The following is a 15,049-nucleotide window of genomic DNA, read 5'->3' as shown; positions in this document are numbered from 1 at the left end:
TCCGAGGTGGGTGAAATGAGGACCCGGATTGTTGTTGGGGGCGATATGCTGATTCTGTAAACCGCTTAGAGGGGGCTGAAAGCCCTATGAAGCGGTATATAAGTCTAACTGCTATTGCTATTGCTATTGATAACAACTGGTGAACATTCTAGACTTTGGGCCCCTATTAAAAAAGGAAACAAAGAGAAACACAGAGTGACCACCTGCCCAAAAACTTGATAGTTCTGGGTGAAGAGACATATTTTGACTTTCCGTTCATCATCTGGTGATTTTTAATTATAATCCTAGCTTGGGCCAGGAACAGAGAAAACAAAGGAGTTTAAAACTTCTGACAAAAGAAAAGGAGAAAAAGGTGCATAGGCTAATTAAATAGATCACATTAATACTCTTGCATTAATAAGAGAATATTGTTAGTTAACCAGGAAACTGTTTCTAACATCATTTTTGACGAACTCTTAGCTAATCTATGAAAAGACTGGACTTCCCTATGAATATGCGGATTTACAGGTGTGTTGGGCTGTTGAGTGTATTTAAGTTGCAGGATGCATGGAAATTGTTAGAAAGTTAACAGGTTTATCAAGACCATTGGATTTGCACACATTAAAATGGGGTCTATAACAATTCGCCATGGCCAACTTGCCATGGCCAACACACCATGGCCAACTTGCCATGGCCAACTCACCACGGCCAACTTGCCTTGGCCAACTCACCACAGCCAACTTGCCATGGCCAACTCACCACGGCCAACTTGCCATGGCCAACTCACCACAGTCAACTTGCCATAGCCAACTTGCCATGGCCAACTCACTACAGTCAACTTGCCATGGCCAACTTGCCATGGCTAACTCTCTTCAGGATAGTTCGCCATAGCCACCTTGCAGCAAGACAACTCGCTGTGGGACAAGAGTTACACTAATATTAAAAAAAATAGTGAAATAGAATTATTAAAGAAAGGATGCAGAAGGAGGGACAGGATGAAATGTGAATGGCAAAAATTTAAATATTTTTTAATTTATTTTAAATAATTACATAGAAATGGTAAATTGTCCCTCAGCGAGTTGAGCTACCGGTGAGTTGGCCATGGCAAGTTGGCCATCGTGAATTGTCCCATTAGATTTAAAATATGCTCTAGAATGCACCGAGGCTCAGTGTTGGGCATGAAGATATCATCAGAAATTGAAAAATGATTAATAACCGAGCAGAATCCAAGACCAATACTTTCTAGGATTACTCACAATTGATGATGTTTTTATAGCAAAAGTAAAAAATGACTAGTGATCCATAGATCCAAATTGTTAAGTGCATTCTTCAAAAATGCACATAGATTTATAGGGGGGGGGGGAGTATCGAGAAGCTTCATCTTCTCTTGGTATCTTTTTTAACAACCCTTTCTGTCTGACATGGGTTAAAGTAACAAATTTGGCAAGCCTTTTCAGCATAGGCTTATAGTAAACTTTTCATTTTACCCTTCATTCACACGTACAAACACATATGCCCACAGAGGAATTTAACCCAACATGTTTTTTAAAAGATGTAAGTTATAAGTTCTAAGGAGATGTAAGCCGTCTAGAGTTGTAAGATGTAAGCCGCCTTGATAGTGAGATGGGTGGTATATATATATTTAATAAATACAACATGTATGTTTTTTAAACAAATCATATAAAGTTATAAACTTATTATGGTAATCGGCATAGTTTTTTACACTAATACACAAATCCAAGAAGCTGGAATTTCTGGCATTTGCACCATGTTTCCCAGGTCTTATATTAATTTTTGCTCCAAATGATGCATTAGGGCTTATTTTCTGGTTAGATCTTATATTTGGGGAAATACGGTACTATTTTGGGGATAGGGCTTATATTATGAGCATCCAGAAAAATCATGCTAGGACTTGTTTTCCAGTTGGGTCTTATTTTCAAGAAAATTCCAGTTGCAATGGAGAGAGATAGCTTTCATTAGTTATGGACAAAGAATGCCAGTATTCCTTGTGTTCAATTGGCAAAGTGTTGCAAAGCCTTCTAGACCCCTACATTGCGAGTTTCATCTGTGAATATTGTTTTTATTGTTTTTCTTTCTCACTTACTTAGCTTTGGTGTGTCCATTCCAACAATCCTCTTCATTAGACATGCCAGCAGTCACTGTTTCTTCCTTGCAGATGGTGTAGGGTAATGTAGACCAGAACTTTTTGGAAAGCTTTAGTTTTTCTTTAATGTCAATTACCTAATCACAAGACAAAGGGAAGGTCTTTGGTTAAAAAAAAAGCCCAGTAAAGCCTGTTTCTGAAAAGAATATTCAAAGAATTCAATAAATATGGCATATGTACTAGGATCAGGGTCAAGCTACAGGATAAAGGCCAGCAGCTATGCAGGCTGGGATCCTTGAAGGACATATCCCAGTGGCCAAGCTGCAATAACCCAGGATATGCTAGCTTGGCTGGATCTGGGCTGATGGCGAATCATAGACTTTAAAATATGGGAATGTTAGCAAACACTCATGCACAGACAGCTTGAGTGGTGTCTCCTTGCATATGAGCCCCATCCTGTCGCTCGGGCAAGTCGAGCTGTGCATGTGTGTGTGCACTGGCCTGCCACTTGCGTGGCCTGATTCCCGTACACCCCTCCGAATGAGGACGCCAAGTCGTAAAGGTTGGAGACCATTGCTTTAGGATGCATCTCTCCATATGTGGAAGAAAACCATCTTTCTCCCTTCTTGAACTTGCGTTCTTTTAGGAAGACTTTTTGTGTTTCTTTTAAGAAACATTAACTCTTTACATCTCCAACAGCTGAATGTCCCAATCTTTACCAATAAATTTGGGTATAAGATAAATATCCACAATCTGGTATTTGCAGATATCAAGCCCCCACGTAGGTACAGATTAAACACTTGCGAAATGCATGATATCCCACTCTGGCTGGGGGAAACCATTGGTTGCCCAAACTGTACATCTCCCTGGGACTGCTGGATAATGGTCTGCATATAAAGCGCATCATGAAGATAGAAAATTAGACAACAGAACTAAACAAAATAAAGGAAACAGAAAAAAAGGTTTAAAATTCTAACTGTATGTGACTAACCATAATCACGTGAAATAATTCCCATATAAAAATACCTTACTGTGCTCTTCAGTTTTGGTAGTCCAATTTTGTGTGTGTGTGTGTGTGTGTATGTGAGTGTGTGTGTGTGTGTGTGTGTGAGAGAGAGAGAGAGAGAGAGAGAGAGAGAGAGAGAGAGAGAGAGAGAGAGAGAGAGAGAGAGAGAGAGAGAGATTTTTTTCAGGCATTGCTACTGCTCCCTTCATGTATGACAAAACCTGAGACTTTCTTGTCCTCTAGATGGCAATATTGACTAATGCTTTCTTTTCCCACTACTTGGGACACGCAACTCCATACAAAATATATCCTACATAAAATTGTAGATTATTCTATTGAATATAAAACTGACAAGACTGATATTTTAAAACTTGAAACTGACAGGCTGCTATTTTAATGAGGTCTGCCAGAGCCAAGGTTAACCAAAACCTTCGTTCATTACAAAATGTTAAGACCTCAATTCGCAGCAAGTGAAGGAAGAACATTACGCCTAGTGATATCTTGACAGGGTTCTCAAAATTGCATCGTGAATGTGTTTTGCAAACTCATGCCTTTTGAGTTTTTTTTAAAGTATAACTTTAAACAAATTTCATTTTATTCGTGTTTTTTTTTAAAAATAATAAAACAGCAGGGGTAATTATAAATGGGTATTGCATTGTAGCTGTTGCAATAACATTAAACAAACACTTATCCTAAAGAGGCTTTTCTTTTGTAATAAAAAAACAACTGAAATGAAATACAATAAAAAATATACATTTTAAATTGATAGTAACCTCATACTTTACTTAAGAGCTCTGATGTGGAAGCAATTAGCTTACTAATATCAATTAAGGTATTAACACAGTAAGAGTCACGTTAGGCCAGATCAAAGATAGACTGAGTCAATTTTTCTGTTCCTACATCAGCCATCCAAATACCTCTGAGAAAGGTTTGATAGTCATGATTTCACTGCAGGAATTCTTGTTTATACTTAATTCTTCTTGGGTATGCATACAGGTGAAACTTGAAAAATTAGAATATCATGCAAAAGTTCATTCATTTCAGTAATGCATGTTAAAAGCTGAAACTAATATATGAGACTCATTACATGCAAAGCAAGAGAGTTCACGATGTGATTTGTCATAATTGTGATGATTATGGTTTACAGCTCATGAAAACCCCAAATCCACCATCTCAGAAAATTAGAATATTACATGCAATCAATAAAACAAAGATTGTACATAGAACAATATCGGACCTCTGAAAAGTATAAGCATGCATATGTACTCAATACTTGGTTTGGGCCAATTTTGCAGCAATTACTGCCTCAATGTGGCGTGAAATGGAAGCTATCAGCCTGTGGCACTGCTGAGGTGTTATGGAAGACCAGGATGCTTCAATACAGCCTTCAGCTCCTCTGCATTGTTCGGTCTCATGTCTCTCATCTTTCTCTTGGCAATGCCCCATAGATTCTCTATGGGGTTCAGGTCAGGCGAGTTTGCTGGCCAATCAAGCAGAGTAATCCCACGCTCATTGAACCAGGTTTTGGTGCTTTTGGCATTGTGGGCAGGTGCCAAGTCCTGCTGGAAAATGAAGTCAGCATCCCCATAAAGCTCGTCTGCGGATGAAGATTTTGAAGCATGAAGTGCTCCAAAATCTCCTGGTAGATGGCTGCATTGACCCTGGACTTAATGAAGCACAGTGGACCAATACCAGCAGATGACATGGCTCCCCAAATCAACAGAGACTGTGGAGACTTCACACTGGACTTCAAGTATCTTGCAGTGTGTGCCTCTCAATTCTTCCTCCATACTCTGGGTCCTTGGTTTCCAAGTGAGATGCAAAAATTGCTCTCATCAAAAAAAAGGACTTTGGACCACTGAGCAACAGACCAGGTCTGTTTTTCTTTAGCCCAGGTAAGACGCTTCTGATGTTATTTGTTGTTCAGGAGTGGCTTGACAAGGAGAATGTGACATTTGAAGCCTATGTCCAGGATCCGTCTGTGTGTGGTGGCTCTTGATGCACTGACTCCAGCTTCAGTCCACTCCTTGTGAAAGTCCCCAACACTTTTGAATGGCCTTTTCCTGAGAATCCTTTCCAGGCTGCGGTCATCCCTGCTGCTTGTGCACCTTTTTCTTCCACACTTTTCCCTTCCACATAACTTTCTATTAATGTGCTTTGGCAACATCCAACTTCTTTTGCAATTACCTTTTGCGGCCTTCCCTCCTTATGGAGGGTGTCAATGATGGTTTTCTGCACAACTGTCAGGTCAGCAGTCTTTCCCATGATTGTGATTCCTACTGAACCAGACTGAGAGACCATTTAAAGGCTCAGGAACCCTTTGCAGGTGTTGTGGCTTAATTAGCTGATTAGAGTGGGACACTTTGAGCCTAGAATATTGCACCTTTCCACAATGTTCTAATTTTCTGAGATTGTGGATTTGGGGTTTTCATGAGCTGTAAACCATAATCATCACAATTATGACAAATCACGGCTTGCTTTGCATGTAACAAGTCTATCTCATATATTAGTTTCATCCTTTAAGTTGCATTACTGAAATAAATGAACTTTTGCATGATATTCTAATTTTTCGAGTTTCACCTGTATGTATATCACTGGTGGGATTCAATTTTTTTTACTACTGGTTCTGTGGACGTGTCTTGGTGGGCATGGCCGAGGTGGTGCAGTGGTTAAATGCAGCACTGCAGGCTACTTCAGCTGACTGCAGCTCTGCAGTTCGGCTGTTCAAATCTCACTGGCTCAGGGTTGACTCAGCCTTCCATCCTTCTGAGGTGGGTAAAATGAGGACCCGGATTGTTGTTGGGGGCAATATGCTGACTCTGTAAACCGCTTAGAGAGGGCTGAAAGCCCAATGAAGCGGTATATAAGTCTAACTGCTATTGCTATTGCTATGGCAGGGGAAGGATACTGTAAAATCTCCATTCCTTCCCCACTCTAGGGGGAGGTTACTACAAAATCCCCATTTCCTCCCAATCAACTGGGACTCGGAAGGCAGAGAATAGATGGGGGCGGGGCCAGTCAGAGGTGGTATTTATCAGTTCTCCAAACTACTCAAAATTTCCGCTACCCGTTTTCCAGAACTGGTCAGAACTGCTGAATACCACCTCTGATGGTACACACTTCTTCAAAACCACAACGCTCCCAATAAATTCCATTTAAAGGAACAAAACTTCTAGCTATGTTTACATTCCTGGAATTCTCTCTGCAACTAGTATGCAGATAGTATCCTTTTCTACAAGACAGAAAACTATGGATAGACCTGAAATTAATGTGTTTCTTTTGTTTTGATGCTACTCATTTGGCATGTACCTTTTTAAAATATTTTAAGATTTTTTTAAAAAAAAGATTCATAAGCTGACTGAAGAAATCATGATGGTGTAAGCATTCCTTGATTAATGACTACTCAAACAGTGACCATTTGAACTTGCAACAGCGCTGAACACGTGGTGCTTATGATGGGTCCTCGGAGTTCTGGTTGACATAGAGTCACATTTGCCAGGTTTCAATAAGCAAAATTTAATTGGAAATTCAGCAGGTGATTGTAAAATGGCAACTACGTGACATCATCACTTAGTAATGTGCAGTGATTTGCGTAATGATGGCAACAGGGAGTACTGGATTCGCAGTTGCTAAGAAGCATGGTCACATGACGTTGTGCTTAAAACAACAGCAATTCCGGTTCCAATTGCTGTTGTTAATGGGGGACTCCCTGTATGTAAATAAATAAATCTTATTGCTTAGTAATGCAAAGGACATGTTAATGCTGTGCAATTTTTATAAAAACACAGGAAATTCTAGACTATGATATATTTAAGAAAGGGTCCAGAAAAGAAAAGAAAATTATTGCATTATAAGGCTGTCAGTGATGATATTCATTTTCTAACCATCTCTCTTAGAGCACAGTTTCCCAACCTTTCTGGCTTTGCAGACTGATGGGGGAAGGGAAGAGATGATTCTGCATGAGTGGTGGGCAACTGTATGCATGCACAGCTCCATTTCCATGTGTGCACATCGCTGGTGCAATAACAATAGCACTTAGATTTATATACCACTTCACTGTGATTTACAGTCCTCTCTAAGAGTCAGCCTGTTGTCCTCAACAATCTGCCTCCTCATTTTACCAACCTTGAAATGACAGAAGGCTGAATCAGCCTTGAACTGAACTGCATTCTAACCACTGCACCACCACGGCTCACCAGGGCAAATGGAACACGCGTGCTTGCCTGCTGCCAATGCAAGTGGAGATGTATGCACATGTGCTCACCCACCACCTCACAGCCCGGTTCCGAATGGTTCAAGGCCCAGGGATTGGGGTTCCCTGTCTTAGACAGATTTTTGCAGCCAAAATATCACTGAGAGACATAGCACTTACATGATCAACTATATGATGGAATGTATGCTTCCAGGGACTATTTCATCATATCTGTACAGTGTTATCTTAATTTGGCATATATTTTTTTATCCATGACTATGAGGAAAAATTGTAAATAGAGAGGTCAAAGAGAAATAAAATATAAAAGCCTCCAATTTCAATAACTTTCCCATTACAACTCTTAAGTGATAATTACAATCATGTTTGTCTGTTTGAATAAATCAGTCAATACACAATTACAAAATAGTGCTGACGCTAACACATTTTTAGAGAGTCAATCTAAGGTAAAAAAAATTTTTAGAGGGACAATAATTTCATTATCTCCATTGAGGCCCTAAATCATACTTGACTAAATTGCTTCATTCCTAATTAATATGTCTAGAAAGGTCGACAAGTGCTATGTTGGTTCCTGAATTTGGGGAGTTGAAATATGCACTGTACGTATGGGTTCCAGATTTGGGAAGTATTATTTGATGACACAACATAATTTATAAGTAGCAATAGCACTAGACTTATATACTGCTACATAGTGCTTTACAGCCCTCTCTAAGCGGTTTATAGAGTCAGCATATTGGCCCCAACAATCTGGGCCCTCGTTTTACCAACCTTGGAAGGATGGAAGGCTGAGTCAACCTTGAGTCTGGTGAGATTCGAACCACCAAACTGCTGGCAGCTGGCAGTCAGCAGAAGTAGCTTGCAGTACTGCATTCTAACTACTGCGCCACCACGGCTCTGAAGTAGAATTCCAACTGCTTCATGGTAAGATCTGATTACATTTTTTATATATTAAAATTAAGTCAAAAATGCCTTGTGTTGTGGCAATTAAAGGTGGGTATAGTATCCCCACCTGAGATGCAAAATCCAGACAACCACTTGATGGAAGCAAAGAGCTGTGCATCTTTGCTGCCACCTACTGAATATTTCAATTTCTGCAGAACCTTTATGTCCATATATGTTTTAGTTCTAAGGGCTTCAGCTCTGCTTTTTCGTTAGAATATTGATTATCAGATTTATTGGATTATATAAATACATTTTATATAAATAAAAACTTTCTTGCTGTTTACTGGTCAGAGGTTCAGATGGATAAGGTGTTTTTTGCTCCAAAGATTTCCTAAAATCTTCTGATTGGCCCTTGTGAGAAAAGAGATCCTTAGCTCGACAGATCTTTGGGCTGAAGCATTGGGACTTTTATCATGAATCTATGGCTTCACTTGTCTCATAACACAAATACTTCCTTTAGGTATGAATTTCAAGACTAGGGAGACATTTTGCTACTGAAACAGAAATTCCTATTTTTGCACCTGTAAAGCAGAGTTCCTCCTATTGTGAAGGGATGATTCTGTGGGAGGGGAGGGTGCATATGTGCATGCATGAGCATCTGTTGCTCACATGACTGGGGCCGTGAGCCCATGTGAGGCTCGCACAAGTGGGCTGTGAGCCTTCACAACGCTCGCACGAGGAGGGCTGCGAGCTCCTAGGGAGCTTGCACGAGTAGGGCCGTGAACCCCTGCGACACTCATGCAAGTGGGACTGTGCTCCCGCACACATGTGTGCACCCCAACCAGCCACTCACATAGCCTGGTTGTAGGCTATGACCTGGTAGTGAACCACGACTGACAGGTTAGGGACCCCTGCTGTAAAGCAGGGTCTCAGGCAGTCTCACAAACATGGCTTGTTTACAAAGCCAATATACTTATTTGCACTTTTCATTTGATCACAGTATTACTTTTGTGTTGTTTTTAATGATGTTTTAAATTGTATGATATGAGCCATGGGTGTCCATCTTTTCACTCAACTTGACTGCATTGAGTAAAGAGGAATTGTTTGGGGCTGCAGCAGGGGTGAAATGCTATCAGTTCAGACCCATTTGCCTGAACCGGTAGTAAGAAATGCACACTCACATTTGCAAACCGGTAGCGAAGGTAAGTGGATTTCACTCCTAGGCTGCATATAAAATATATAATATACTTAATGTATATAAATCACATAATCAGAGGCGGGTTGCTAATTCTTTTACTACCGGTCTGGGCATGCTCCTGTGCTCACTCCTGTGCATTTGCGCAGAAGCGTCCGGGGGGTGGGGGTTGGGCAGAGCCTCCTGCTGCCACTACTACCAGTTCGGCCAATCCGGGCTGAACCAGCAGCAACCCACCTCTGCACATAATAATGTTAAAGTTTAAAATCTCATGGGGCCACATTATTAACTGCTCAGGGCCACATGGACATACCTGATATAAACTGTCAGGATTCTTTTCGCACCCAAGTGATACAAAAATACAAAACATAAAATGAAAAGTGGCTTTCCTTTCCCTGCAGGACTTACCTTACCCAAACACTAGAGAAGAGTACTAAAAAGTTAAGTTGTAAATCTCATTCAAGAATGTCGAAAACATTCTGCACAATACACATTTTATTACACAGTTGAATATAAAAGCGGTGGCAGAAACACACCAGCTTCAAGATGAAGAGCTGGGAGTTTTTTTTTCTGTACCACTTCTTTCGCTAAGTGCCAACATTCAAGGCACAAACATTAATCTTGTCAAGAAAGTAAAAGCAAATAGTAAGTACTCAGGTAACTACAGAAGGCAGTAGTCCGTTCCCACACTAATTTAATTGCAGCAGTAGAATACTCCATTATTTGGCATTTTAAAAGTGATATTTTTTAAATGAAAAATCAACCTAATGAAATAATGCTTAATAAATTATGTTATGTTCATAGGTAGAGAGCCGGGTTCAAGAAGGCAATTTTATAGCCCCTTCCTGGATCGGGATGCTCTGTGCACAGTCACTCATGCCCTCATCCTTTCTTGCCTGGACTACTGTAACACTCTCTACATGGGGCTGCCCTTGAAGAGCACCCGGAGGCTTCAAGTGGTCCAGAATGCAGCTGCATGGGTTATCATGGGGGCACCTAGATGCTCCCATGTTGCGCCCCTTTTAGGCGGCCTGTACTGGTTGCCGGTTGTCTTCCGGGTGCAATTCAAGGTACTAATTATGACCTTTAAAGCGCTCCATGGCTTAGGCCCAAGATACCTGCGAGACCACCTACTGCCACCGGTAGCCTCCCACTGTCTAGTGCGATCTCACAGAGTTGGCCTCCTCAGGGTGCCGTCAGCCAGACAGTGTCGGCTAGTAACCCCCAAGGGGAGAGCCTTCTCTGTGGGAGCGCCTTCCCCCTGGAATGAGCTGCCCCCGGAGCTTCGTATAATCTCTGACCTCCGATCCTTTCGACGTGCCCTAAAAAGTTGGCTGGCCTGAACAAAATAAAATAAATGATTGATTATTGTTAATTTTAATCAATTTTTTTAAACAAATGTTATTGTTAATTTTAATTGGGTTTGTTTTTTGGATACTCTAATTTTTTTAAAACTTTTGTAATGTGAGTTTTTTTTAATGTTGTACGCCGCCCTGAGTCCGTGGGAGAAGGGCGACATATAAATCCAATAAACCAAACCAAACCAACCAATACCTCAGTAAATTCCTTCTCTTCTCAAAATTTGGATGCATGCCAGTGTGCACATATGAATGCTGAAAGCGCAAGACAAATTTTCTGGATATTTTTCCAAACCAGAAAACAGTGATGGACACCTAAATGTGATTTGGTGTCCTTGGTGTTAATTTGAGATGGGGGAAAATGAGTATTTATTTTTAGTCATTCTTGAAATCCGTTTGAGATTACCAGCATTCAGATGTGAATACAAACATTGCCAAAATGATACATCTGCAGCTGAACTGCTTAGGGACCAATAAGGAAAATAAACATAAAGCGATGTGGTCAATTATGCTCAATATTAGGTTAGGGAGCAGGCATCGAATAGTCTATAGGGCTAGAGGTAGAATTTATTTAGTATTCCCTTAGCTGTTTAGACTCAGAAACCAAGCCTCAAAACAAGACACCTAGAGGGTAAATTAAGCCTCTTATATAGCCCTATATAGGGCTCTATAGGGGTAAATTATAGGGTAAATTAAGCCTCTTATAAAGCCCTATAGGGGTGGGCTTCAAAAATTTCAGCAATGGGTTCTCTGCCTGGTTGCTGGATGGGTGTGGCCATGGTGGGCTTTCCTTGAGCCTCTGGGAGGGAGAAAACTGCCTCCCCTGGGCTCTGGAGGCCTTCAGGAGGCCCGTTTCCCCCCTTCCTGAGCTTCCATGCGGGCCCTGCACTTACATCCAAAACGGGCTGCATGTAGACTCCTGGGAGGGGATGGGAGGGTGGGGCCAGTCAGGAGTGGGGTTTGGAGGTTCTCCAAACCAGCCATATGGGTTAGCTATGGGTTCTCCTGAACCTGGGCCAACCCATAGCAGCCCACCCCTCCTCTCTTGGTTCTTCAAGTCATTTAATCTGTTTTATCTGCTTAAGAAGGACTAGGAGCATGCTAGGATTCGGGATGCATGATGGAACTACCACAAATGATACAGGCACTCGTGTTAGGCAATTTTTCAATAGCTGGTTGTGAAGAACACATGCAAAGAGGGGAGTTACCGTTACTGTCTTCCCAATTCTTGATGGACACTGCTTCATTAATAGTGAAGGACTAACACCATGCTGCACTTTCTTAATTGTCCACAACTTTTTCACCATTTCAATATTATTATCCTGACGTCGCCTTCAGAAGGAATCAATATACCTCCCATTTGTTGATTTATATTTGGAGAAGGTAACTTCCCCACCAGCCCTGTCCCTGAGCATCTCAAATTGCTGCACTGTGAGTATTTTGGAGGATCTGTGCTGGATTTGCTCTCTAGGTAGCCTGCACACTGAAATTCTGGTACCCCTCACACTGTTTTATTCAGGGTAAGCAATATACCAAGTGCAGAAACTGTAAGGCAAAGATATTAAAGAAAGATATAAATATATAGGAGCATCATACTTCAATGTTGGCCTTGTTGAACTTGATTAATGAGTTTTGGGTGGGTTGCAAGACACTCTATTAATTGCTGTAAATTGGAATTGATAGCTAGAGTTTTAAGTAATTATATGTTCTGCATTTACAGTATATTGGATTTATTAATTATTTAGGTATTCTTATCCCATGTGATCTTTCTCAAATTATATTAAATGTGAATAAGAAAGAGGTTTCTATGGATATTGATATAGTAAGTGAAACTCATTTACCCTTTGAAATAGGGTAAATGTTCTAAAATGAGTCTAATTTCCAGGATTCTTTAAATTATGCATGATATTTCCATACATACAGTATATCTGGAAAACCTTTTAAAAATCACAACACACTTTTGTCTATAAATTTCTATGAGCTTTTGTTTGGATCCAAAAATATCATTGAAAAACTTATCAGTTATGGATAGGGATTTTGTCTATCTGAATCCTGAATTATATCCAAATTAGGCATATTTTTGACTGGTATAAAATTTTGGATGACTTCATTCAATATTATCTTTCTTGGGTTTTTTTTAAAAATATGTGTAGGTAGCACCTTTGATTTATTGAATTTTTTGATGTTCATAATATAACAGATTAGATATAAGACCTATCACTGTTCTCTAAATTTCTATGAGCTTTTGTTTTGATCCAAAAATATCATTAAAAAACTTATCAGTTATGGGTGGGGATTTTGGCTCTCTGAATCCTGAATTATATCCAAATTATACATATTTTTGAATTTTGGATGACTTCATTCAATATTATCCTTCCTGGGGTTTTTAAAATAATATTTACAATACAATACAATACAAATACAATAGCAGAGTTGGAAGGGACCTTGGAGGTCTTCTAGTCCAACCCCCTGCCTAGGCAGGAAACCCTATACTGTTCCACACAAATGGCTATCCAACATCTTAAAGACTTCCAGTATTGGGGCATTCACAACTTCTGGAGGCAAGCTGTTCCACTGATTAATTTGTAGGTAGCACTTTTGATTTATTGAACTTTTTGGTGTTCATAATATAACAGATTAGATATAAGACCTATCACTGTTATATCAGTTTGAATGCTGGGGATACTGAACACCCTGCCATGCCACCACGACCAACCAGATGAGCAAAAAATGGGCCGTTTTTTGCTCATTTCTGCCCTTCCCAGCCCCCAGGAGCTCTCTAAAAGCTTCATAGAGGCTATGCATGGCCATTTTGGTGAAGGGGACAAGGTTTCAGGAGGCATCCAGATTTTCAGCCTCTTTTTTGAGGGAAAAAGGTGAATCTTATACTCCGAAAAATACGGTACTTACTCTCCATTTTTGCTGTACTGTCTAACATTATTCACAAATAATTTGTGTTGCAGCATCTTCTGCACATAAATGAAATTTATATCCACTTTCCCAACCAACATTCTCATCACAAATATTCCTTACATATTTATCCATAAATAACAATCACAGAATCATAGCATATTCTTACATTTTTACTCCATGACCAGGGATGAATGATTTGCTAAGGACTCAATTTATTCTCACAAATGCTTTACTTCCTTTATATATTGTACTTATCGCAGATAGGAACCAACCTACAATTTCATATTTATACAAAACTTTTCATAACTCTTGCAAATTGATTTTATTGTATTCCTTTTCTAAGTGAATAAAGATAAAATAAACTTTCATTTTCACATTCATACATTTCTCAATAGCCTTCTGAAGATTAAAAAAAAATCAGGATTGCAAATTTCATCTTCAGGGAATTGCAGTACTTCCCCAGTTTTTTCTACTAAAGCGCTCCATGGTAGTGGATCTGGCTATCTGAGACCGCCTTCTGCCAATTACCTCCCTGCGTCCCATCAGATCGCATAGAGCTGGCCTCCTCCGTATTCCATCCGCCAGTCAGTGCCGACTGGCGACTACTCGGAGGAGAGCCTTCTCTGTTGCGGCTCCGACGCTATGGAACAATCTCCCCGTGGAGATCCGCACCCTCACCACCGTCCAGGCCTTCCGCACAGCCCTCAAGATCTGGCTAGCCCGTCAGGCCTGGGGATAAGTCTTTACTTTAGCCCCTCCCGAATGTCGAGTGAATGTTGTGTTTTATTGTTTAATTTATTCTCGCTCACATTTCTTTTTGTATTTGTCCTACACTCCCTTTCCCCTTTTATTGTAAGCCGCCCTGAGTCCCCTCAGGGAAAAGGGCGGCCTATAAATGCATAATAAATACTAAAAATACTAAATACTAGCACAAAGATGGCATTCAGCCAGTTCTGACAGGTTCTGGAGAACCGGTAGTGGAAATTTTGAGTAGTTCAGAGAACCAGCAAGTAGGCTGGCCATGCCCCTGCTGCCTCCCAGTCTCCCAGTTGATCTTCTTTTGTTGCCCTGAACAGGAGAACGGAGCTGGAAAGCAGGTTAGTGGAGTGGGGTGGGAATGGGGATATTGCAGTATCCTTCCCCTGCCATGCCCACAAAGCCACGCCCACAAAACCGATAGTAAATTTTTTTGAATCCCACCACTAACTAGCACCTCCTGTATACTTTTTATAATAGTTCTTTGAACATGTTCCAGGCATATTTAACAACCTTATCATTTGATTTTTGCATTCATTCTTGCTACCCCTCCCATTGTAAAGGGAAACAATAAAAACATTCTTCCAATTGTCAAGTACAAAGGCAACCCTAATGTATATGTATACAAGTTACATTGCAATGCAAC

At 40.4% G+C, this 15,049-nt stretch overlaps 1 protein-coding gene across 2 annotated transcripts in view; it reads right to left on the bottom strand.

Moving 5' to 3' along the window:
- Window positions 1–15,049, bottom strand: part of GPC6 (glypican 6) — a 905,632-nt gene that overhangs the window by 10,283 nt on the left and 880,300 nt on the right. For both annotated transcript variants that reach the window (XM_087726482.1, XM_087726483.1), the window contains one exon: window positions 2,084–2,220. In XM_087726482.1, coding sequence (XP_087582608.1) covers window positions 2,084–2,220 — 137 coding nt within the window. The remainder of the gene's footprint in view (window positions 1–2,083; window positions 2,221–15,049) is intronic.

This window comes from Thamnophis sirtalis, unplaced genomic scaffold (genome assembly GCF_051295495.1).
Source record: "Thamnophis sirtalis isolate CommonGarterSnake01/CBP01778 unplaced genomic scaffold, rThaSir2_p1.2 scaffold_12, whole genome shotgun sequence".
Classification (NCBI taxonomy): Eukaryota; Metazoa; Chordata; class Lepidosauria; order Squamata; family Natricidae; genus Thamnophis; species Thamnophis sirtalis.
Note: the sequence above shows the minus strand (reverse complement) of the source record. Positions and strands in the feature narration are given on the sequence as shown.